Source organism: Ovis aries, chromosome 11 (assembly GCF_016772045.2).
Source record: "Ovis aries strain OAR_USU_Benz2616 breed Rambouillet chromosome 11, ARS-UI_Ramb_v3.0, whole genome shotgun sequence".
NCBI lineage: Eukaryota > Metazoa > Chordata > Mammalia > Artiodactyla > Bovidae > Ovis > Ovis aries.
In genome coordinates this window covers 51115028-51138816 of record NC_056064.1, presented here as the reverse complement: position 1 = coordinate 51138816, position 23789 = coordinate 51115028, and the positions used below count along the sequence as shown (strand labels likewise).

Sequence of the window (23789 nt, the reverse complement as noted above, 5' to 3'; positions counted from 1 at the left end):
GGCCCCTCCTTCAGACCCGAAGGCCAAATGGAGGCTTGTGCCAAGGCCATGGGTGCCCCCCATGAGTAAACTTTACATGTTAGGACTGTTTAGATTTACACAGTTACTGCAAAGGTAGCCCACACCTAAGAGATCCCCCCGCCCCGCCCTGTTAACATCTCTTGTCGCTGTGATGTGTTTGCTACAGTTAACAGACCAACGTGGACTCACTGTCGTTCACTAGAGTCTGGACTTTATTAAGGTTTTCTTAGCTTTCATCTGGTGTCTTCTTGCTGCTCCAGCACCCAACCCGGATCCCAGATGACATTTGGTCATCACATCTTCTTGGGCTCCTCTTGGCCCCGAAGGGCTCAGACTTCCCCGGTTTGGGCAGCGTGCTGGATGGGGGTCTGCAGACTGTCCCTCTGCTGAGATTGGTGACATTTCTCCTGATAAGCCTGGGATGACGGGTCTGGGGAGGAGTGCCGCCTTTCCCAGCACATCAAGGCCGTGTCTAGTCCCATGGCTCACCCTGAAGACATGGCCTGGCTCACCTGGCTGCAGTGTGCTCGGCAGTGGCTCCTGGCACCCGTGTTTCCTGGAAGTCGCCTCGCAGCCCACACCAAGGCTGGGTATCTCCGGCAGCACCACTAGAGGGGGCAGCACCCATGGGCGCTTGAGTGCTCTCTGGAAGGTCCCTTCTGACCACTGATGATGGCGATCTCTAAGACACACTGACCACTTGCCACGTGCCAGGCATGGTTCTTGGTGCCAGGCTTCTTCTGCCATCTACACCTCAGCTCCTCCGACACCCTGCCCAGGTAGCCTGCCCATGCGGAACCTACTGCCCAGGCTCCCAAGGCCATCACGGGGCTTCCCAAGTCTGTGCCCACGCCCTTACCAGTCCCAGGTAGACACCAAGCTTCACCCCGTGGCAGGCGACGTGGCCCTGCCGCAGCCGTACTAGGCCATGGTGTGCTGGAGGCCGCTGAGGTGAACTTCCTGCTGGCAGGACACAGGCCTCCCCCACCACACCCGCCCGGAGCTTCCGGCTCCAGGCACCCCTACGCCTTCTTGCTGACAACGCTGACAGTGTGAAGAATGTGGGCTGAGGACCAAGAAACCAGTCCTCTGGACACAATTTGGACAGTCCGGCCTGGTAGCCCTGCCCCGTCATAGAGCCCTGGCATAGAGGGGGGAGGCAGAAAGGGCCAGAGAGGATGGGAAGACGCGACAGTGTCCACGCCTCCTCTCTCTCCTGCTCTGGAACTTTCTGGTTGCCGATTACAAGTGCTCTAATCCAGGAAGGAGAAAAGGAAGAGGAGTTCTGATTGGGTGGATCCTTCTCTTAGAGAGACGGGGAGGCTGCCAGGAGAGGGTGGTGGAGAAACAGCTCCCTTGACAGGCACGAAATTTCCCTGTGATCTGAGACACACTGCCACCCCCTTAGGCCAAGCTCCGCAGAAACCCGGTTGGGCTGGTCAGAGAGAGAGAGATGGTGGTGAAAACCCTGAAAGTTTTGCGGTCACCTCAGAAAGGGCTCCTTCTGTTTAGCAAAAAATCACAGATCCTTGTGTCTGCCTTGCCAGGAGAACAGCTTGCTTGAAAAGCAGAGGCTGTCATCCTGTAATTAAATCTGAGACCCCCCCTCCCTACGTGACGTTGAGATGAAGCCACTTACATAACGCGACTAAAAATAAGCTGATGAAGAGATGCACTTTGATTCTCCCTGCTTCCAGCCTTTTTCTCCTGGGCCACCCGTGCTGGGGTCAGCTGACCCAGGGTCAGTGTCGGCAGCACCACGTGGTCAGAGTCTTGCCGCTGACCCTGGCTCGGCACCCAATGTGCGCGAGGCCCCATCACCGGTGCCGGGGATGGGGGGACTTCAGGTTCAGAGGTGGGGTGCTGCAGGTCGCCATGGCTACACACTTCTCTGGTTGCTTGGCCCATAGAGGTGAGGACAGGCAGGCAGAAGTGACAGGGAGACCAGCAGTGGGCAGATTCCAGCCCATCTGCTTTCTCAGGGACTCGTGATGAGCTGCTCATCTATAGAAAGCCACTGCCCACTACCCCCCCCTAAATAGTGCAGGGAGAACAACCCCCTGGTCTGGGCGAGGGCAGGGGGCTTGGGGTGCTGGCCCTGCCGCTAGTCCTTGCAGGGCCAGTGAGACAAGCAGAGCCTCTCCATCATGGCAATGACTTGCTGGTCTTGAAGAGAGGTGGCTCTGACCCTAAGCGGGCCCCTCTGACTCCCAGGAGTGGCACGGGGACCACCTCAGCACCCAGCCCACCCCTAGCCCTGGGCACTGCTCAGCCCCGCTCAGACACTGCTGCCGTCTGAAAGGGCTCCCACCTAAGTAAGAAAGGCCTCAGGGATCACTGGTGGGCTCCTGGCCTGTGGCTCAGACCTCCTCGCTGCTGAAGGGGTCAGCATGCAGGCCCAGGCACCCCAGTAGACTGGTGGTTGGAGGATGGGCGGGGGAAAGGAAGCTGCCCAGCAGGGGGCAGACTTTCTCACTGCAATTCTCCAGGACCAGGTGTAAGCCCCTTTCCAGTCCTGCCCTGCATCTGCCATCGGCCCCACATTCTCAATGCCATTTGGCTGGATATGCTTATTTTCACTTGCCCCAGGTGCTCAGTGAATGCTCTTCTGAATGATGGCTTCCCTCTCAGCTGTTCATCTCCTGCCCAGATGTCAGCTGGAGTGTGCAGGCCCAAAGTGAGGCGATTAGCCCTCCTGTCTCAGCTGCCACCAAACGCGAGCATCCAGTTGGGCAGAAGGAGGGCGATCAAGACTAGGATCTTCTAGGGGGTGGGGTAGGGTGGGGCTCGGGGCCATGGAAGCTTTTCTGGAACGCCCCTCTCCTTCCTCTGCTGTCTCGTGACTGATGGGAGCAGACAGCCCAGAGAATTCTCCCCAGGCTAATTCCCCTCCCAGAGCACTGAGACCCTGTCTTCACCGGCCAGCCTCCCCCCACCATTCTCCTCGTCCTGGCCACTCTGGGCCCTTTGGATGAGCAACAGCTCTTGCTCTGTACCCACCTGGCTCCTCATGGGCCTGTGACCTCATACAGGTCAATGCACATCAGTCTTGGGGTGGGAAGGATGGAAGCTGCCTCTAGCTGGCCTGGAGGAAAGGGAGCTGGGGGAGGAAGACAGGCCTGACTTCTGACACGTGAGTCAACAACACCCTCATTGTTGGAGCCAGTTTGAGCTGGCTTTCTGTTACTTGCAACCAAAAGAATCCCAGAAATTACATACTACACTGAAATCTACCTTAAAACACTGAAAGCAATAAAAAGGAAGAAACTGGCGCTGGTGTTGAAAGGAAATTAAACCAAGAAGTATCTCTGTGAACGAAGGCTCTGAGGTTAGGAGGGAAGGCAAATGCTTCCTGAATATCCCTTCCATTTTCTTTGAATCCATGTGAAGCAGAGCGTAGTTGATTCCGGTTAATGACCCCATGGAAAAAAACCTGTCTCAGCCCCTGCTGTCTTCTGGAGTCCTCCAGCCATCTTGGGGGTTCTGTCTCTTGGGCACCTGCTCTTGAAGGGATGACTGTCCAGGGATGGGATGCTGGTGGTGCTGGTGGAGAGTGTCAGGTTTAATTAAAGAGAAACACTTAGATCTGGTGTTTTACAAGGTAAAGCAAATAATTTCTCTATGTTAGTCTAATTTATGTAAATATTTCCCCAAAGGAATTGTACCAGGAACCCTCTGTGCCAACTTGGTCCACTTCCTCAGCAGAACCTCCCAGGAATTGCTTTCAAAAATCAGACATCTCCGATCCCATCTCTTCCATCCAGGAAGGTTCACCCTCCCCCAGGTTTTCCCTCTCCCCACCTCCCTACCCCCAACCCCACCTCCCTCTTCCCTGCCCCTCCCCTTCCCTGAGTCTCCTCTCCCCAGGGAAACTACCCCTCAAGGAAGATCTTCTGCCACCATCACGAGGGTCCTCTTTCTCTGAGCGCCCCTCAATCCTCACCACAGGATCCTTTCCCCATCCCTCCTCCACCCCTTCCAGAATCTGCACCCCCAAAACCCCTCTCCGCAGAGTCCTTCTCTGCAACCCAGGGCTCTGTCCTCCCTAGAATGCCAGCCCCAAGGGCCCCCCCCCCCGCCACCGCCCCGCTCACGATGCACCCCTCCCAGGGTCTTTTCCCCTGGTCCACCCCTCTCTAGGGTCTTCCCCAGGGTCCTCCCTCCCCTGAGACCCGTTTCAGCGTCCTTCCTCCCCGGAAGAGCCGGCCCAAGGGTCGCAGCCACCCACCAGACTTACCTCCGAAAGTGCCCGGTAGAGGCTGGACCCTTGGGACAGCACGCCAGCCTCTCACCCTCCTTCACCAAGTCCGTACCCTTGCCCCCTCCCCCTTCCCCAGGAAGTGTCCGAGCGTTCAGGGACCTCCGTTGCCCAGTGCGGACCCTGATCCCGACCGCTTTCGGGGGAGCGGCGCCCAGGACCCGGCCACCCTGACTCGCCACTTTGCGGAGTGCCTCCCCCACGCGCGTTCGCGGCCGGCGTTCCGCCCCCACCCGGTTTCTGCTCCCTTCTTCCTGCGCCACCCCGCCCCCGCCTCCCTGCCCCCAGCACTGCTGTCGCCCCGGCCCCCCAGGCTGTTCCCAGGGCCCCAGCCCGCGCCGCGCCTCCGCCTCCTCCCCCGCGATCGACGGCGCCATGGACCAATCGCTCCTTGCTGCCGGCCCACAAACCCCGCCCTTGTCCCCGCCCCCTTCCCCGTCTACGGAATTCACCAATGGGAAAGACGGCGCGGGGGGCGGGGCCTGTCGGTTGCCTAGCAGCAGCGGCTGGGCGGGGGCGGGAGGCCGGGGGTGGTGAGCCGGGTGCGGCGGGGGCGGGCGCACGGGAGGCGGGGCCTCTAGGGGGCGGGGCCTGGTCGACTATAAAGGAGGCTGCCGGCGGGGCGCCGCGCTCCTGGTCAGGTTCCGTGCGCTGTTTGTCGGGTTTCCTGTCGCTTCCGCAGTCGCCGCTACTTGCGCCCCTCGTTTGGTCAGTGGTGCAGCCGGACCAGCACCATGTCACTGTCTCGCTCGGAGGAGATGCACCGGCTCACGGAAAATGTCTACAAGGTGAGCTACGTGCCACACGCGCCCTCGCGCCCTCCCCGGGCCGTCCCTGGGCCCTCGGGGGTCTAACCGGCGCTGCCGCGGGGACCCAGCGCCGGCCCGGCAGAGGTTGGCTCGGGTCCGCTTGCCCCAACAGCTTCTCGCTGCCCCCGCGCGCCCTTCCGTGCGTCTTCCGCGTGCGCGGGGGCCGGAGCCTTCGGACCCGAGTTGAGTAGGGGTGCGGACTGCGGAGTCCGAGGTCTGCGGGGTCTGGGGCCACGGCTGTCCGTCGCCCTGCGCCCCGCGGTGGCCCCGCCGGGCACGGTTACGCAAGCCTGGGGCACTTTTTTCTCAACAGGCTTTCCCTTTCCACAACTCCTTCTCGGTGGATGTGGCCGGGTGGGAGGTCGCGCGCGGGCAGGTTCGATGGGTAGACAGATAATCCGTCATCTTATGTAACCGCGGAGGGAGAAGACTAATTGTGTGGGAGGCTGGCGCGCCCGCCTCTGCTTCTGATGTGTGAGGAGTCGGCTCTCAGCCCCCGGTGCGGAACGCGGGCGTGTGTGTCGGAGCGCCGGCAACCCGCCGGACCCTCGCCGCCCCCGCCCGGGGCCGGTTTTGCGCCGGTGTGCACGTTGGCAGACACCCGAGTTTCCGTTTCTTAGCATCCATTTTCTCGGTTTGGACCCCCACCCCCACCAGCACAGAGCCAGGCTCCGGAGGCTCAGGGCTGTTCCCGGCAGCATTTCCTCACGGGAGAGTCGTGCCCTGGGCGGTCCACGCGGGCTTCGTACAAAGCCAGGCTCTGTTTCAAAACTGTGTCTGGGGGTTACGCGGGGGGCCGAGGGGTTTCGAGTTGATATTTAGGCGGCGGCTGGTTCATGGCGGCGGAGTGGGATTGCAGCGCGCTGGCAGAGCAACAGTTTCTAATTGTGTTAAACAACTACGCTGTGCCTCCTTAGCCAGCGGCCTGCCAAGCCCTCTTTGCGCGCGGAGGGAGGCCTCTGATGGGCCCTTAGCTTTCAGCTGGAGTCCAGCACGGCCGCAGTCAATCCCAGCTGCTAATAAAGGTTTTTAAAGTTGCAGCTAGGTCACCTGGAAGAATCTGGAGGCCGGGTCAGGGTGGACTAAGTCAGCTCTGAAGCCATGTTGGAGCTGCTGGTAAACAGGAGTGAAGACTGACGAGGAAGCAGCACGTAAAAGGAACAGCCTCTGGTGTTTTTATGTTTGTATCACTTGAGTCAGTGGCATACGCTTTTTGGTCGTGTTGCTCTGTAAATGGTTGTCAGGGAGGGAGATTTATTAAATTATTAGTCATTAGTTTCATTTCCACTTGCTCATTATTGCAGAGGGTGGAAGAGAAGTGCCAGTCTTGGTCTTTTTCCCCCTCTTTTCCCTGCTTTTGCTCCAAAACCATGAGACAGGAACTTTAATGGCCAGAATTAAGAGGGAGTGCGTGGCGTGGCTTTGCTCTGGGGAACCCCATGGTCGGTCTTAATAAAACTCTTAGAGCAGTCAGGCATGCTGTTCCAGCGGAGCAGCTCCTGGAGGAAGCAAAGATGTGTTTGCAGGTCTGGAGTGAAATCTGTTGGCAGAAAACTATTAGGATCTGAGTGTTTGGGGGTTTGGGGCACACGTTCAGCAAGCTAGTCTGCGTTCTGTGCTCACTGGTCAGCTGATGACTGAGCTCCCACTGGAAGGTGTGGCCGAGACCAGGGACTTTCAGGTTAGACACATCGGGAAGTGGGCGTCCACAGCGCTGGGTGTCTTACATTCTCCTGGCCGGTTGAGGCCGCGGGGCCAGTGGACAGGAGGGCTTGTGGGTGGTGCTCCCCTGCCACTCTGCGGCTGTGGTACGGCTCCCGTATGATTTGTGGCTCGTCACTGGGGAGCTCGGGTTCCACAGCAGAGCCAGGACAGGTTGGGTAAGTTTGGCACACTGGCTGGGCAGAATCCAGCCAACTCAAGGCATGCTCAGGACACAGCCAAAGCTGCTGTGTGGAGACCCCGGCCAGTCTGGCTGGTCCTGCACCCTATCTGGGGACACTGCTAACTCTGTGCCTGGTTTGGTGACTTGTGGGAGAGTGGCAGGGATGTGGCCCTGCTCGGCGTCACCCCAAGCTACAGCTCAGCTGTTTGCTTTGGCCCCTGTCATATCAGCTGCAGTTCTGAGTGGTGTTTGCCTTGGCAGAGAAGGGAAGAGTGGGGACACCCGGCCTTGGCCTTGCTGATTACAGACGCAAGAATAAAATGTCCAGTTTTGCTTCTCCTCCCTGGAAGAATCCGAATCTCAGGATTTAATCTCTCTTTCCCCGTGGCCCACTTCCCGTGGGAGCTTTGTTGTCGGGGAATTTGATGGAAGATGAAGGGGCAGGAAATGACATTCACTGAGAGTTTACCCTTGGAACCTGGGCCAAGGAACAGGGACTGAAGCCCTTTGGGGGCTTCCTAGGGTAGAGCCTGGGCGGGGCCCCTCGTGATGGGACTACAGGCAGCCCTAGGTGATTGCCTGGGACGAGGGACAGAATTGCAGGGTGGGGATCTGCCTCTGAGAATTAAGCCCAAATTGCATCTCTCTTGGGAGAGGCCTCCAGATGTCCCCACGTGCTGCAGCAAGAGGACTTTCTTTAGCAATTAATCTTAAGTCTTCAGCTCCAGGGAGTGACTCTCAGGTTGGTGGTCTTTTTCATGGTCCTGTGTCTCACGAGAAGCCCTGGCTCCAGGCAACCTGGTGACCTTGGAGGTGCTCTGGCACCTTGTGGAGGAAGAGCCCCACAGGCCTCCATCCTATCCTGAGGACGTGGGAAGATGGACACAGGCTTCAGCGAAGAAAGTCCCTAGGGAGGCCTCAGGCATGGCTGTTCATGGTGTCGTGGGCCTTAGGCTTGTGTCACCAGACGCTGTCTGGTGGTCCTCACTCTCCGGCCGTTGTGGGGAAGCTCATTGCATCTGTCCTGTGAAGACAGCTGTGGCCAGTAGGTTCCTGCAACCAGAGTCCCGTCAGGTTTCCACTGCTGGTGCAAGGCGGTGGGTATCAGCGCTGGCAGAAGGGAGCCCACCTGTGTAGGTGAGAGCCCACTGCTGGCCAGGCCTTGCCTGTCACCCTCCTCCAGGTGTTTAGAGGAGCAGGGGAAATCAGGAGGCCCCAAGTTCTCTACTGCCTACCCCAGAACCTCTTCCACTGCTCAGCAGTCACATGGAACTCTTGGCCACTGTCAGGAGCCTGGCACCCAGCATGGACAGGGCTCCACGGGCTCGCGGTTGAGGGTGGTGAAGTGGATGCTCTGACAGGCTCTTCCTTAGCAGCAGAAACGCCTGCTGGCAGCAGACCTGAGACTCTGTGTGTGCTTACGTGCACAGGAACATGCGTGCGTATGTTGTCCGTGCAGACAGGTGTGACTTCAAGCCCATGCATGTACGTGTTTGTGTATTCACAAGTATTCTGTGTCCAAGTGAGTATGTGTGCACATGTGTGTGCATGCATGTGGGACTTCGTGTTGCCGTAGAGGCACCTCAGGGTGCCCTGTTGGGGTAGCATCTTCCAGTAAGACGTGGGGCTTGCTGTCCAAGTAGACTGTGAGCCGTCCTTCATGGAGCGTGCAGCCCACTCCCCACCATCTGTGCGGCAGCAGCAGTGCATCGCCGTCTCCCGTGGAGTAGCCCGGGCAGCGAAGGGTGCTTTCTCTGTTGCATTGATTCTGGGCCACTGGCTTCAGCAGCTGTTTGTGCCCAGGTCATGGTCCTGAGGTTGTGGGCCCCTCAGCACAGGACCCTTGCTGCTGGGCCTTGCTGGTGCTTGCTAATGGCCATAAGGGAGGGGGCCCCAGGGCGTGGTGGCGCTGCAGAGTTCCTTGCAGGCCAGGAGTGCTTTGCCTGCCCTGCCATCCCCACTGGTCTCGCCTAGAGAATGTGTCTTTTGTTGGGGAGGCTCCTTGGTTCATGGGACAGACCACGTGCACTTGAGGCTCCGGGTGCTGGCCCAGGGCTCTCGGGGCATCAGTGGGAGCCGCGTGTGTGCTTGTCGCCACCTGGTTTTAGGTTCCTGAAGCTCACTGAGGGCCTAGAGGTCCTTCTGTCTCCCTCCCTCCCTCCCCAGCACAGGTGGTGCTGGCTGGGCTGCCCAGATTCAGGGGCCTTTCAGGGGGGCACTGGCCACTGAGCAGAGGACCCTGTCCCCTCCTGAGCAGGAAGGCAGGCTGGCAGGGAGACCAAGGCCCACCTGGCACTCCCCACCCCCAGTTTGCAGAAGTAGGTCCTGCTCAGGGGAGCCCTTCATAGGATGGAGGGTTGGCAGATGGGGCTGCCCTTGTCGCTCAGTGGTCCCCCCTCATTCTTGCATAGCTTCTGTGACGGGTGTTGCTTTCCAAGGGCAGCCACGCCTGAGCAGCGATCTCGTGGGGGTGTCCTGGGCCACCGGCTGGTTGCCTGCCTGCCATTCTCTTTTCTCAGCCCTTACGTGCACCACACCAGGGCCCTGTATGGCCACTGTGCCCAGGTGGTTTCTCTTGAGCCTTGGGGTGGGGAGGCTGTCCTCATTACGGTGCAGGCCTATGCCCACCGGACACCCTGCGCCAGGTGCCCAGTGGGGCTGTCAGCACTCCGCTACTGTCTGCAGCCTGCGGCCTTGGTAATTACAGGCAGGCATGGACCGTGCCCGCACCTGCCTCCCCTGTCCTCCCCCCGCCCCCGCTCTGATTCATCCTGGTCCTGATGGCACTGCACAGCTGTGAAATAACACAAGGGGAGGGGCGCCCGAGGGTCTGCACCCAGGGGCTCCAGCAGCAGGCAGGCCTGGGCGGAGGTTGGTGCCCAGGCCTCTCTTACTGGGGAAAATCCTGTCCCCACCTGACATGCTATCGAGCAACCAGGTGTGGTGACTTAGGACCCACGTGGCTCCTGACTGTGCCCCCCCCCCCCACCTGGAAGAATGGCTGACGTGTGTCAGTGCTTGGCAGTGGCTGAGCCTCATTTCTGGTTCTGGGGCCCCCGTGTGTGCATCGCTGTGACCATCTCAGTCGTGGGTCTGGTCTCTCAGCTGTGTGCTCCACAGGCAGTAGCCCAGGACCCCTGGAGGTTCTGGAGGCAGTGGCAAGCTCATATTCCTTTTCAGGGCCTGCAGGTAGGCCAGGGTGTTAGCCAGAAGCACCTGCTGCTGCCGTGTCCTGGGGGCCCAAGGGACGGCTGGTGATGTGAAGCCAGGGCATGTGAGAGCCAGGGCGTCCTGTCTCTCGGAGGTGGCTTTGCGCACCTTGGGGGCAGGCAGGGGATCTCCATCTGTGACTCAGTGTCCAGTGGGTGTCAACAGGACCCCTTTCTGCTGCCCAGGGCAGCGGGGTCTCGGGTTGGCACCTCCAGCTGCCTCTGGCCTCTCCTCCCAAGTTTCATCGCAGGAGGCTTGGAAGTCTCCTTGGAAGTCATGTCTGGTCTTCCACGCCTGCGGGACATTCGGGGCCTCCTGCCTCTTCTCCCCCTGGCTCTGACCGTGCATAGACAGCCTCACTGGCGGGGCATGCACAGTGACCAGGATGGGCCTGGATCTCTCCAGGCCTCCCTTGTGGCTCCAGGGTCTGGTAGAGCCTGTCCTGACGCCCTGGGCTGTTAGGTGAGCAGCCAAAGGGTCTCCTGCAAACCCTCGGGGTGTGTGTGAGAGGGCCATGTGGCCTCTATGACAAGTACCCTGAGTTGTGAGGCGCTGGGAGAGGTTGGACCACGAGGAGTTGGGGCTGCCAGTTGGAACAGAGTGCCTTTTTCTTGCTTGGGAAATTGGTTTTCTAGTTATGAAAACAGTCCTTTTAAAATTATTTGGACAGGTGTTTTAAAAGCTATATGTCAAATGTACATGAAATAAATTGGCAAGATTTTCCTAAAACCTCTTCGGGTTCAGAGTCTGACTCTAAGGAGCTTTGGTTCAGCTCACAGTCGTTGGGGTCAGAGCATCCCCTGGGCCCCACCTCTGGCCGTCCAGGTGTTGGTCATGGCGGGGTGGGGGAGGTTCCTTCCGAGCCCTCAGACTCTTGTTCCGCCACTTTCATTGCTGCCACTTTCGTTCCTTGATCGGAGAAGTTTCCCCCATGATAGCCAGGATCTCCGTTCCTTCTTAGTCGCTGAGTGGTGTGTGGACGTAATGTCCCCGCTCAGCCAAGCTAGGGACAGCCATCAGGTGGGCCTGTGTGAGTGATGACACACACATAACGGGTTGTGGAACTTGCTAGGATTTCACAGGTGTCTGTGCTGTGAAAGAAGTCGACATCTTGACATCAGAATGGGGGTGGGAGCTTGGTAGGAGAGAGGGCATGCCCCCACCCCTGGGAGCTAGACTTCGTCCAGCAGGGCGTTTGTGTCTCCAGGAGCCAAGCGTGGGCAGAGCTTACCTGCTGAGCCAGAGTGGCCTTTGCTGTTTCCAGCGGGGCTGTTCAAAGAAGGGGGTGTAGTGAAGGCCGAAGTGTCACTGATGTGGCCCAGGTGGAGGGAACCAGGGGCTCTGTACACCCACTGCTCCTCTGAGCCACTCTGGGGCCAGCGGAGCCCCCTCTGACCTGGAGGACAGCCTGGCAGAAGTGATCTGTGGTCCACACCTCCGTTTCTTCCTTCCTGCCCCTCCCACGGAAGTCATGTCGTTTGCACTCCAGGGGACTGATGGCGCTCAGGCCATGGCCAGCCCTGCGCTTGGGGCTCCAGGACCTTGCTGGTCACAGCCGGGAGGCAGCCAGGGGCCGCAGTCCAGTCCAGGCAGGAGGCCTGGTTGCAGGCTTCTTGCACAGATCCCACCAGGCAGAAAACTGAGGTTGGCTGCCGGGGCCCAGACGGTCTCACGCGCTCCTCTCATTCTGGCTCTGCTGGGGGAGGTGCCGTGGCCACCTGGGGTGGTAATTCTGAATGATCGTGTGAACAGCCTTCAGTGGGTCACTCTGTCCAGGTACCATGCTGGGAGTGGTGTGTGTGACCTTGTTTATCTCTACACTGCTTCACGAGGGGTCCTGGCCATCCCCGTGGGTGGGGGAGCCTCAGAGATGTGAAGCGGCGTGTCCCAGCCCAGCCCGGGTGCTCAACTGAGCCCAAGCTGGAGCCAGGTCTGCCCTGTGGCTTCAAACTTGTTTTGTTTTTCCAGTTAGGAGTCCTGTGGGCTTCAGGTGAGGATCTTCAGCTTCTGTGCCACCGTTTTCTCTTTCACAATTAGCTGGAGTGGAGAACCCTTCCTGGCCACAGGAAGCATTAGGCTTTCAGGATGGAAAGTTCTTGGAGGAGCAGGTAGTCCGTGGTGAGGGCAGGGAGGCCCAGGTGAGGCCTCTGTTGTTGCCGTCTGAGTTCCCGGGTGCCGAGAGGCCTGTGTTCCCACCAGCACGACAGCGTTCTGGGCTGGCTCATTCCACCCAATGGAGGGAGGCAGGAAGCAAGAGAACAGCTTCAGAGTGTCTGGGGCTGTGTCCTTCCTTGCTCATTGAGGTTCCTCGTCCAGCAAGGAGCCCAGCCTTTTGAAACTCAGATCAGAGCCTTCCCAGGGACAAGGACAGGTCAGCAGCCCTGGAATGGTCTAACCAGTCAAGCAGTAACCAAACAATAAGAGAGCTGTGGCTAGGTCTTCACAGGGCAAGCGGGGATTGGTCCAGCCATTGGGTCTGCTCGGGTTGCCAAACAAAGCACCACGTGTGCTTGGACAACAGACAGGTGTGTCTCATCTGAAGCCTGGAGGCTGGGATCCACGTATGGGCAGGGTGGTTCTTCCCGTAACCCCTCTCCTGGGCCTGTGGAGGCGGACTTCCGCCTGTGTTTCTCACGTGGTCGTCCCTCTGTGTGTCTGTGTCCTGATCTTTCCTTAGAAGGCCCAGTTCTGTGCAATTGGGGTCCATCCCCCATGACCTCATTTTTACCTGCATTGTCTCTGGTGATTGTCTTTGGAGGGCATCTTTACAATGAGATGATGAGGTTAGGCCTAGCACATGAATCTTTAGTGGGGGAATTCAGTCCCTGACACCAGGCAGTCGTGGGGCCGCCACCCCAAGGTGCAGCAGGCTGGTGCCTAGGAGTCGGCCTAGGTGCTACTGTCTGAATCACAGGGAGCTGTGTTTCCAGCCCCTGAAGGTTTTCCGTGTTACTCAGTCAGATGGCAGCTCTCAGTTCTTGACACCGTTAGGACTTTCTCAGGAGCACGCTGGCTTTGCCATGAAAGTTATTAGGGGAGCCTGGGCTCCAGCTTAGCACTGACCTGGGACAGAAAGAGTGGAAGGCATGTGCCCTGGGGCCAGGCCAAGCAGTTGGGGCAGGTATGGCTGGGCCTGGATGCTGAAAGATGTCTGGGGCCTACAGGGCCCTGCCCCACCAAAGTCAGGACCTGCCAGAGGTGCCTCTGGATAGGAAGGAGGTGGCTGGGCTGGAGGGGCCTGTGTTTGGACCCTGCTCTGCGACTCCTGGTCTAATGGATTTGTCTAGTTCCTGTGGGGGTGGCTCTCCCAGTGGGACAGCCCCCAGTCAGTGCTCCCTGGACCCCTTCCCCATCCTGAGCCCACTTACTTCCTGCCCCCGGGACCTGTTCCAGGAGGGGTCAGGCTGGAGGCATCTGAGGATCCCGGTCCCAAGAGAGAGCTGGGGTGAGAGCTGGGCGTCCTCAGCCCCAGGAGCCAGTGATGGCGCCTGGTCCCTGCAGGGAGCCGGGGACTTGGGGGGCCCTGGAGCTTGGCAGCTCCTTCCTCACCTTGCGTGGCCCATGCCGTTCCCCCACCCTCGGACTCGGACCAGGAGAATTGGCCTGTTTGTCTTTCTCCTGGTGTCACCTAGCCCGAGGCGCAGGGCCCACAGGGGCAACGGGAAGGGATACCTGCTGCTTGGTCCCTCCTTATGGGAGGCCACTGTGTTCCCCGGTGTCACTCTGGGCTCCATGCCCAAGACACAAGTTGTCACTTTTTTCTAATGCTGGTGACCTCCCCAGAAGCTGACGGAGGCTGAGAACCTCCATTTTGCTACTGGGCAGCCCAGGTGCCTTAGTTCCTAAGGCCGGGTCCTCTCGCATGTGCCCTCCTGGGGAGGCTGTGGCGAGCTTGGCCGCTCCCTGCCCTGGTGGGACCCTGGCCCGTGTCCCCGCTGGAGGTTGCTGGGCTGAGAATGCGCATGTCGGGTGGGGGCTCTTGTCTGTGGGGCGTGGGAGAGGGGAGCCTGATACCGTTACAGTGAAACCGGCCGCTGTGGAGCGCTGTTCGGTGCGTTCTTGTTCCTTTGCGGCCTTTCTGCAGCCACTGCCAGCTTTGACTCTCCGTCCTCAGCCCTCAGGCCGTTTCAGGTGGAAGTGGAAGCAGCCGCGTCCGCTCGTTTCTCAAGTGCAAACCTGTTGTTCTCTTCTCTCTGGCTGGAGCCAAGAGAACTCTAGCTGAAGACCCGCCTCCTCCAGGAAACCCTCCCAGCACTCTCGGAACTTCCCCATTTGGCTTCCTTCCTTTGAGGAAGGTCCGCAGGACAGAGGTCCCAGTTATCGGAGCAGAGGCGGGAGTCACAGCGCTGCCCCGAGATGCTGGACTCTCTGTCTCGGGGGTGATCCTTCATGCCCCTCTCACCCCACCCCTCCTTCAGTGTGAGCCGGGCCCTCTGCCCAGAGCCTCACGCAGTCAGTGTTCCTTGAAGAGGGCAGCAGCCTCAGGCAAGGACAGCTTCCTTTGAGGAATGCCGCCAGCTTCCCCCAGCAGAGCGTGGATGGTGGCGCCCCACTGGGTGTGGGTTGTTGGCCCCAAAGCTAGCGCCTGTTGTGCCTGTGCCAGAGGTGGGATGTGAGGGTCCAGTGGTCATCAGTGAGGCAGCAAGGCCCCTCAGGGAGAGTGGATGAGGCACCAGGTGTCCTGGCATCAGCCTCTGCCTTTACGTTGCTAGAACGTGGTCCTAAGGGAGCCCAGCGCAGGCTGAGTTGCCAGGTGGCACCTGGTTCTATCCTGCCTGCCATGGTGACCTGTCCAGAGAACAGTAAGGCTCATATGGAGAGTGGGACAGCTGGTTGTGTGGCCAGCCTGCACTGAAGCCGGGATTGGCTCTACCAGGACCCAGAATACTGGCTCTTAGTCTCCCTGAACCTCCTTCTGTCGTCTGTAAAATGGATAGCAGTGCCCATCACCAGTCCATTGAGGACTCAGGGTGATAAGGGTGTAAGGCCACCTCTCCCCAGGCCATAGGTGGAGTCCAGTGTGGTCTCGTCCCCTGAGTCTGTCCTTCCAAAGGTTGAGTGTGTAGGGAAGGTGCAGCCTGGCTTGGCCGTGGCACACAAGCAGACACCCATGCATGCGCACAGGGCGCAGGCAGACCCCCGGGCCCGTCTTCCTAGACTGCACGAGAACCGGAGGGGAAACGGGAGGCACGTCACTTCCCTGTGTCGGCAGAGAAGCTTTGCTCTTTGTTTGTGGCAGTCCTGCCAAGAAAGTTCTGGAGGAGTTTGTCGCCAGGAGCCAGAGCTGAGGGATAAACAGGATCCCCAGGATGACAAGCAGGGTGCCCTAGGCAGAGCCGGAGCACAGTCCCTTGGCAGGGCTCCCTCACTCCTCGTGACCCCAGGGTGGAGACAGGGCTGTCCTCCTGCCCTGTGTCCTCACTGGCCGGGCAGACCTGTGACCCGAGTCAGCCAAAATGGGCGTCACTGCACAGGCGCTGGGATGCCCAGGAGCCAGCCGGGCAGGAAGGCTGCTGGGGACCTGCCAGCGCTGCCCATGCAGCCGGGCCTGGCTCCTCCCACTGATGCCCGGCAGGGCTGGGGGCCCCGGGTGGGGCAGGGCTGACCCCGCCTTGGAGATTGCCTTAAGGTCTGGATTCCTGGGACTGCAGGGTGGCAGGGACATGGACTGTGTGACATCTTCGCAAGAGGGCCACCAGGAACTGCGCCAAGCTCGCAAGTGTCTCTGGCAGGGACCCCCCTCTTCCCCCTGACCCTTCTGGAGCGTGTGTGCAGTGGGGGTGGCAATCCCTGCTCCCCGCCGGCCCCTCATAGATCCTGAGCCAGCCGGGGAGGTTAAGTGAAAGAAGATGCTGGTTCTGAGCGTGGCGCTCAGCCCGGGGCAGGGGTCGCTGTGTGCCACAGTGCTGGACCTTGTGCCACAGTGCCACACTTGAAGGGATTTGGTTTCACTTGCACAACACAGGCGTGAGTTTGCAGAAGGCGCTGGTCATTGCTCATGTCGTTGGGTCTCCATCCTGGCTGCAGGAAACTGGTCTCGGTACAAGGCCTCTCCTGAGCTCCCCCAAGTTCCACAGCAGGCGTGAGGTTGGCCTCGTGGTACAGAGAGGTGTGTGCGAGGAGGCCGCCCTCCTGGGCTGGACTTCTGTTGCACATGCCCTTTGGCATCAGTAAGGAAGCGAGCTCCCTTCTCCAGCCCCGGCACGTGCTGTGGGTTTGAATCTCAACTCCCTCTGTCCATCCAGTGAAGTCCCACAGAACGACGCCGTAGTTCCCTCACTTCTGAGAAAGTAACAGGTAGCAGAGCCCCTGGGCCCCCCTGGCCTGCTCACCGGGCCTCTGTCGGCCTCTGACTTGCCCCTCCGGGGCCCTGTGATGTGTGGAGGGGCTGCACAGGCCCCTAGTTAGGGGAGCGCTCACTTGCAGTGGGGGTGCCAGGGCCCCACTGCAGGTCTCTGAGGGTGGGTTTGGGCCTGTCATGGGCCTGGGGATAGCATGGCCTCCTGGGTCCAAGTGCATCTGCCTGAGCCCTGGGACAGCCTTGGGCTCGGGCTCTGAGAGGGCCCCCTCTCAAAGGAAAGTCCCCACGGGGAGGAGCCCCACCAGAGGGGCCAGGCCCTTCTCAGGCCTCCAGGGTCCCTCCAGACAAGGTGGTCTTGGACCTGACCTGTGTCTGGTGGTCCCAGTTCTGAGCACTCAGTGACCTGGAGGCAGCTGGGAGCCTGCTCTCCCACCAGGGCAGTGTCTGTGAGGAGCTAGAAGGAAGGACAGTTCTCCGGCCAGGGCAGGAGGGCCTCCTGCTTCCCCAGCCCCACAGCGTTCACGTCTCTGCCCCTGCCTGAGGCAGGCGAGTCAGCAGCACCCGTGTGACCAGGCAGTGCCCTGCCCAGGTGGCCTGGCTGGCACCGCAGCGCCCCTCCTGCCCTGCCCCCTCGCATCCACATTCCCCGTGCATGAGCTCAGCTGCTGCGCTGAGGAAGCGAAACCTGGCCGCTCTGCCCGTGTGTCACTGCGGGTGTGGGCGGCTGCCGCGGTGGCCCCTCTGTTGGCCTGGGCGGCCGCAGGCTGTTTGCTGCCGTCACTCAGGACGCGTGGGGCTCCGGGTGGGAGCTGCGGAGCCTCCTCTTCTGCCCTGGGGGTGGTCCTAGAGCTCTGCGCCCCGGGTTGGCTCTCACAGGCCCCCAGCCCCGTGCCTGTCACTGCAGTGAGACACACATCTTACACTGAAACTGCACACACACATGCACACTCGTGTGCGTGTCTGGAACACAGAATCGGGGTCAGAAGCTACCCTCTCTAGGTCTGTACTCTGCTTCAGGTCCATTTCTTTTGAACAAGCAAACACACGCACCCGCCAGCATTCTCTGCCCCAACACAGGCTTGGGTGGCGTTGAGCAGCGAGGCGGAGGGCTCAGCCAGCCTGTGCGTGCACCCTCGGCAGGCAGTCTAACCTGGGGCCCCTCTGCAGCCTTCCTGGACACCAGTCCCTCGTCCACTGCCTGTTACCTGACACCCTGTCCTGACTCCCAGGCCCTCCTTGGGTTGGATGAATCTAGACTCAGGTTCTCCCCCAGAGTGGTCTCCAGACCACTGAGCTCCGTCCCTCGTTGTGATAGGGCCAACTTTCCACTGAACCGTCACCTCTTAGGTTTCTGAGCAGTTCGGAGGGGCCGCCTGCGTCTGAGTAGTCTTGGCTATGATCTGGTCTTCTTGGAGCAGCCAGGGGGTACATTTCCTTCTGAAATGCTCGGACAGACCCTTGGTTTCCCATCCTGCTTAGGGAAAGAGGCGTTCCCACCACGGGCTGTGAGGTGGGGCCTTGGCCATTACTGCACCACTCCGCTTGTTCTTCCCTCCCACCACCCTTTCCCCGGCTCCCACCATGCTGTGCCTCACACCAGCAGGCCCTGGCCTCAGGGCCTTTCACGCTCCTGCCTGAAGCCCTCCTCTCTCGACAACATGCTTGTCTCCCCGGTGTCCCCTCCGGGCTGAGCCCAGTCCTTCTCTCCTGTTCTCTGGGCATGGGATCCTCCCCAGTGTGTGGCGTGGGCCTGTCTCCCCTCCCAGTACTCTATCCTGTGGGGTCACTGCTGCGTCCCCCATGTGCCTCAGCCCTGGTGCAGCACAGGGCAGGTGCCCCCCGCTTTGCCATGTCCAGAAAGGGAGGTGCGCCTGCCCTGTGAACTGGGGCACATGTCGGTGTGATCCCACAGCCCTTCTTGGAATCTGTGTTGGTCCCACTGACTGAGGGCCAGGAGCATGGAGGAGAGCGGGGCTGGGACTGCCCATGTGCCAGGTGGGCAGGGGCTGGCACTGCCCATGTTCATGCAGAAGCATCTGGGCCTCCATGGTCTGCCCACAGGGCCAGGCGACTTCCCCTCCCTGGCGGCGTTTGTCTCTTACCCTCAGGAAAGATCAGACGCACATCATGATAACTGACCCGGAGATGTGGGATGTGGCTGAGACGGGGTTTTCCTTAGAAGTCCCTTGCGGTGTTCTCACCGGCTGGGTCTGGCACCCGACCGTCAGGGCACGTTACCCAGTGGAGCTCACATTTGGCTGTTGTTTGTGTGCGCCTGTTTTTATGCCTCGTAATTAAAACATTTATTTGGCCTTCGCAGTGAAAATCTGATTTCTTCAGTCTAAGAACTGGTGCTGTTGGCACCAAGACTTGAGTCCATCGGGCGCGCGGATCCAGAGCTGCTGGCTTATTCATCGTGCGGTGTTTGCAATCAGGCTGCGCGTTGCTCTAATCAGAGCTGATGTTTGGTAATTGATGTGTTGAGTGAAGATCGTGGTGGGAGGGGGCTCCAGGCGGCGATGAGCCTTTTGTGTGTGGCCTGCTGGGGGCCCTTCCTCACTGACTCAGCCCTGCCAGACGGGGTAATGGCTCCTCAGCGCAGCGTGTCTGAGCGCTAGCTATATGCCGGGCGCGGCCGCTCGCATCCTGCGCATGCTCACTTGTTTGATCTGCCAGGCCCCCATGGAGCAGGTTCTGGCCTTTCCCCCATTATACAGGTGTTGGTACTGAGGCTCTGGAACGTCACTTGCCAGAGGACATTCAACAGGGACCGAGCTGTGGTTTGGACCTGAAGCCCAGCTGTGGCTTCGTGGGCTTGACCCATGTGTGATGCCTGCAGGATTTTTCCCTCACCGTTCAGGCCTCCAAGCAGCCAGGTGCCTTGCCCCTAAGGCTGTTCTCTTCTCTCTTCCAGACCATTATGGAGCAGTTCAACCCCAGCCTGCGGAACTTCATCGCCATGGGCAAGAACTACGAGAAGGCACTGGCAGGTGAGGCTGGGGTCCCTGGCCTGTGGGTGGGAATGAGGGTGCCGGAGCAGGTAGACTCCTTCACGGGCCCTGATGAGGGAGGGACGAAGATGTTTCCAGAAGCCCGATGTGGCTGAGCGAGGGTGTCCGGCCCTAGGTGCTGCACCGTGGGCGGCCTGTGATGTTCTGTGCACAACGTGGACATGGGGCCAACTCTGAAAGTGGGCAGGTCAGCCAGCATGTTTCAGGCTGATAGCAGTTCATTTTCTGAAAGGAACAACCAAGGACATGTCTCACGCCGTGGGCTTTCTCTCAGAGTGACGTCGCTTTACTCTCAGCCGCACAGGTCGATGGCCTTGGGAGAACCCATCACGGCCCACCTGGGGGCTCCTGCTCACACGCCCGGGCTGCTCGGATGTGAGGCACATGCCTCCTTCCAGGCCGATCCATCCTCACCGGGGGACCCCCCCCATGAGTTCTGCGTGGACTAGGGTGGGAGGAGGTCTGAAGGTGTCCTCCAGTCCCTGTTTTCCTGGACCTCCCCAAAGGATGGAGCCCCTCAACGGCCCTCGGCCTCCCCAAGGCTAGGCCAGGACCTGCTAGGCTTTCCTGTTGTCTTTTCCAAGGAGCCCACCCTGTTCAGCAGCGGGCCCTCCAGCCCCTGGGCCACGGGGCCCATACGAGCTCCCGAGCTGCAGAGCAGACTGCGTGCACTTAATTGAAAACTACCGAAATGAAACTTGATCGAGAGCCCAGTTACAAGCCCCTAACCAGGTTCTGGAGAAAGCGGATTAGAAACTAGTAATGGTGGATGCTCCCCACAGCCCCACTCTGGAGGTGCCCTCATCCTCCTTGAAGGGCGGTGTGGGGATGCTCCTCCGATGAAGGGGTTTGTGGGCACACCCAAGGTTTTGAAGGGTCTCTGTGTTCCTGAAGGAAGCTCTGCCCCAGGCAGTGGCCCCTGGGCTTAGTCCCAGGAAGTCAGCTGGCCTGGAGCTTGCCGTCCAAATCCCCCGCAAAGTCAGGTCTGCCTCTGGTTTGAGCAGAAGTCACCGTGGGAAGTGGTGTGTGAGGCCCCACCCCCCACCCCTAGCCATGCTGCCTTTAGCCTGATTTGAGTGTGTGACTCACTCCCACTTGCAAGGCTCAACTCTCAGACGGAGGACGTTGTCAGAGTCCTCAGCCCAGGCTGGCTGTGGGGGGGCCTTCCTGTCGAACCAACTTCGCAGGTCTCCAGCTGGAGGTTGGTGCTCGTCTCGTCAGGGGCACCAGGCCTCGTGGGCAGGGCGGCACCCTGTAATTTGACTGGATTAGCTCTGGACCTGAGCAGTACACAGTGTCCTTAGAGAAGGTGCTCTCAGCGTTGGGACAAGAGACCATCAACAAGAGACGGGCGGAGGTCCTGCCTCGGCTGGAGCCTGCTGGGCACAGGGGAGGCGGCTGCATGGCAGGCGGGCAGGGCAGCTGAGTAGGTGCTGCAGGTGGTGATTTCCTCGTGAGGGAAGTAACCACCCCTTCCTCTCCTCTCTCAGGTGTGACGTATGCTGCCAAAGGCTATTTTGACGCCCTGGTGAAGATGGGCGAGCTGGCCAGCGAGAGCCAGGGCTCCAAAGAACTCGGTAAGACACTGAACCGTGGCAGAGACCCCAAAGGTCCTGAAGTCAGATGTCCCCAGGCAGATCGGGGACCCTGCCTTGTGCCTGGTCCTTCTTTCATTTGGGATCATGTCTTCCCTGTCCAGTAAGAAAAGACTTCCAAAACTGCCAGATTCTTGCCCTCGGAGCTAGTGAGGGCTGTGGGCTGCGTAGGGTGCACCAGCAGCTCCAGGCCCCTTAGAAGCGTGGTTTGGGGGCGAGGAGACAGGCAGATCCACGTTTATAGGTGTTTGTGGCAAAACTTGAATTGGCTGGCATAGGGGAGCCATGTGGAAAGGTGGACTGAGATGATGGCCTTTGATGGTGTGGGGAAATGTTTCTGGTATAAAAATGAGCAAGAAAAGATACAAACCCGTGGCATGGTATGACCAGATTTTGTAAAAATGACCTGGGAGCATGCTTATCTCATGATGGAGACCCCAGAAGCTTAACAGGTAGAGTTTCTGGGTGGGATTCTTTTCTTTCCGCTTTTTCTGTTTGACACATTTCCAACAGCAGCTCGCATTTCTTTTATCATCGAGGCACATGGTATGGAACGTAAAGAGCTGTGGGCTCCTCGGCGCCACCCCAGGTTCTCGGCAGGTGGGAGGGCGTCTGGTCTCTCTGCGTGCCCATTCATTCTGGCTCCCAGAGGTGCCTGTGTCTCGCCCACTGCGTGGTCTTCAGCAGAGCCCGCCCACTCTCTCCAGCAGCCCACCTTCTCACACCATCCTGCCTTGAAAGCCGGGCCGGCCCACCACAGGGTTTTGTGGTGCCCTCTGCCACTCCCTTGTCTGAGGACACGGTGGCCTAGCTGGCCCTGCTGGCCCAGCCCTGAGTCAGCGCCGTCCCTGGCAGGCCTGGCAGGTGTGCTGTGTGTGTTGACTGCCACCCTGGCAGAGCAACAGCAGCATCTGGGCTTCCTGAGGCCAGTGTAAAAACCAAAGCAACTACAGGACCTTCCTGGGCTGGGAGCAGGGGCTGGTGACTGTGGAGACGAGGGCAGGCAGAATGAGTGACCAGGGCCCCTCTCCTCACAGAGGCTGGGCTCTGCTCACATGGATGTGGGCCTTTCTTCAGTGTCCACAGAGCTGGCTGGTCTCCAGCTCTGTAGCTCTAGGTGGTGGTGGTTTAGTTGATAAGTCGTGTTCGACTCTCAAGACCCCATGAACTGTATAGCCTGCCAGGCTCTTCTGTTCCTGGGATTCTCCAAGCAAGAATACTGAAGTGGGTTGCCATTTTCTTCTCCAGAGGATCTTCCTGACCCAGGGATCACACAGGGGTCTCCTGCGTTGCAGGCGGATGCTTTGCCGATTGAGCCAGCGGGGAAGGCCTCTGCAGCTCTAGAGGGGCTCTCGTGGCCTCTTGAGGACGCTGAGCCGACCTGCCCTGGACGTCAGGCCAGAGTACCGCTGGTGGGCAGGCCTGCAGGATGGGCCTGGCTGGTGATGTGTTGGCTGTTTGGGTGGATGGAGGCCTGAACTCCCTGGTGACCAGTCATGCCTGTAAACCAGCCGGCTCTGAGCTCAGAGGCCACTTGTGGGCCCTGCCTGGTGTTCCTGGGCCTCCCAGCTGTGGCTCCTCAGAGGAAGTTCGGGTGTTGTGTGTGAGCCTGTGTGTTTGTACATGACTCCTGTCTGTGAGAGGGGCACTTTTCTTATCATGGTTGATTGTGGCGGCCGGGGGGAGACATGTATCTTCTCCCTGTGGTCACACACACGTGCGGAAGGAGAGGGGCTGCCGCGGGGAGATCAAGTCCCACCTGGCCCCATAGTAAGGGTGAACATGTGCGAATCTGTATGAGATTCTCGAATTTCCCAGAGTCCTTGGGGGTGGTTACAGCAGGCCCGGTGAGCGGATGGCAGTCTCCTGCCATGAGATCTGCTCGTGGAGGGGGCGCGGGCCACACTGGGTGCTGCGGGAGGGCCGTCCCTCCTCCCACCACTCTGTTGTCTGGGCTCCGGCCTGAATCCAGGAACTTCTGGTTTACCTGTGGGTTTTTTTTTAACTCTCTCCAGGGGCTTGTGGTGTGTGGGGTCCATCACCAAATGGGAGTTCCCACCGTGTGTGTCCAGGGAGGCGCCAGCCAAGGGGAGACCCTGTTTCCTCCTCTCACGACAGTTCTAACACCAGATGTGGGTTTTCCAGCACCAGCGAGCCCTCCAGTGTCTGAGGACCCCAGCCGGGGGTCCCACAGCTCAGCTCACTTCTGACACCATCTCCCCAGTGTCAGTGCAGACCCTTGTCCCAAAAGACTGCTCCCCCCTCACCCCAGAGGCCAGCACTTGGAGGGTCCCCGGTTCCCCACACTTCTGTCCAATTTGGCTATGAATGGGCTTCCCACCACTCCCTCCTCGGGTCTGGCTCTGTGCTGGAACAGCTCACAGAACTCAGGGGCAGGCTTACTGTCTTAAGGGTGTCATGAAGGACCCAGGTGAGCGGCCAGAGGAGCAGATGCCCAGGGCGAGGTCTGGGAGGGTGTCAAGCACAGGAGCTTTGTCCCTGTGGAGTTGGGGTACCCTACCCTCCCAGTACATGGGTGTGTCCACCACCCTGGAAGCTCTCCGAACCCCGTGTTTAAGGAGTTTCCAGGCATGAGCAGTTGTTAGCTCAGCCTCCAGCCCCTGTCCCAGAGGATGGGGTGGGGCCTCTACTTCTGACGCTGGCTGGGTCTTTCTGGTGACCAGCCCCCATCCAGGAGC

The 23789-nt window shown here is 59.7% G+C and overlaps 1 protein-coding gene and 1 long non-coding RNA gene across 6 annotated transcripts in view; one reads left to right on the top strand and one right to left on the bottom strand.

The window, feature by feature from the left end:
- Positions 1-215: 215 nt before the first annotated feature.
- On the bottom strand, positions 216-4504 carry LOC121820699 (uncharacterized). Its single transcript, XR_006061389.2, has 2 exons — positions 4259-4504; positions 216-3564 (listed from the first exon to the last, which is right to left on the bottom strand). It is a non-coding gene; the product is annotated as an uncharacterized LOC121820699 (long non-coding RNA).
- Positions 4505-4908: 404 nt separating this feature from the next.
- Positions 4909-23789, top strand: part of BAIAP2 (BAR/IMD domain containing adaptor protein 2) — a 63860-nt gene continuing 44979 nt past the window's right edge. For all 5 annotated transcript variants that reach the window (XM_042256767.1, XM_042256772.1, XM_042256770.2 and 2 more), the window contains exons 1-3: positions 4909-5067; positions 19399-19474; positions 20986-21072. In XM_042256767.1, the coding sequence (XP_042112701.1) occupies positions 5014-5067; positions 19399-19474; positions 20986-21072 (217 nt within the window). In that variant the 5' untranslated portion in view covers positions 4909-5013. The remainder of the gene's footprint in view (positions 5068-19398; positions 19475-20985; positions 21073-23789) is intronic.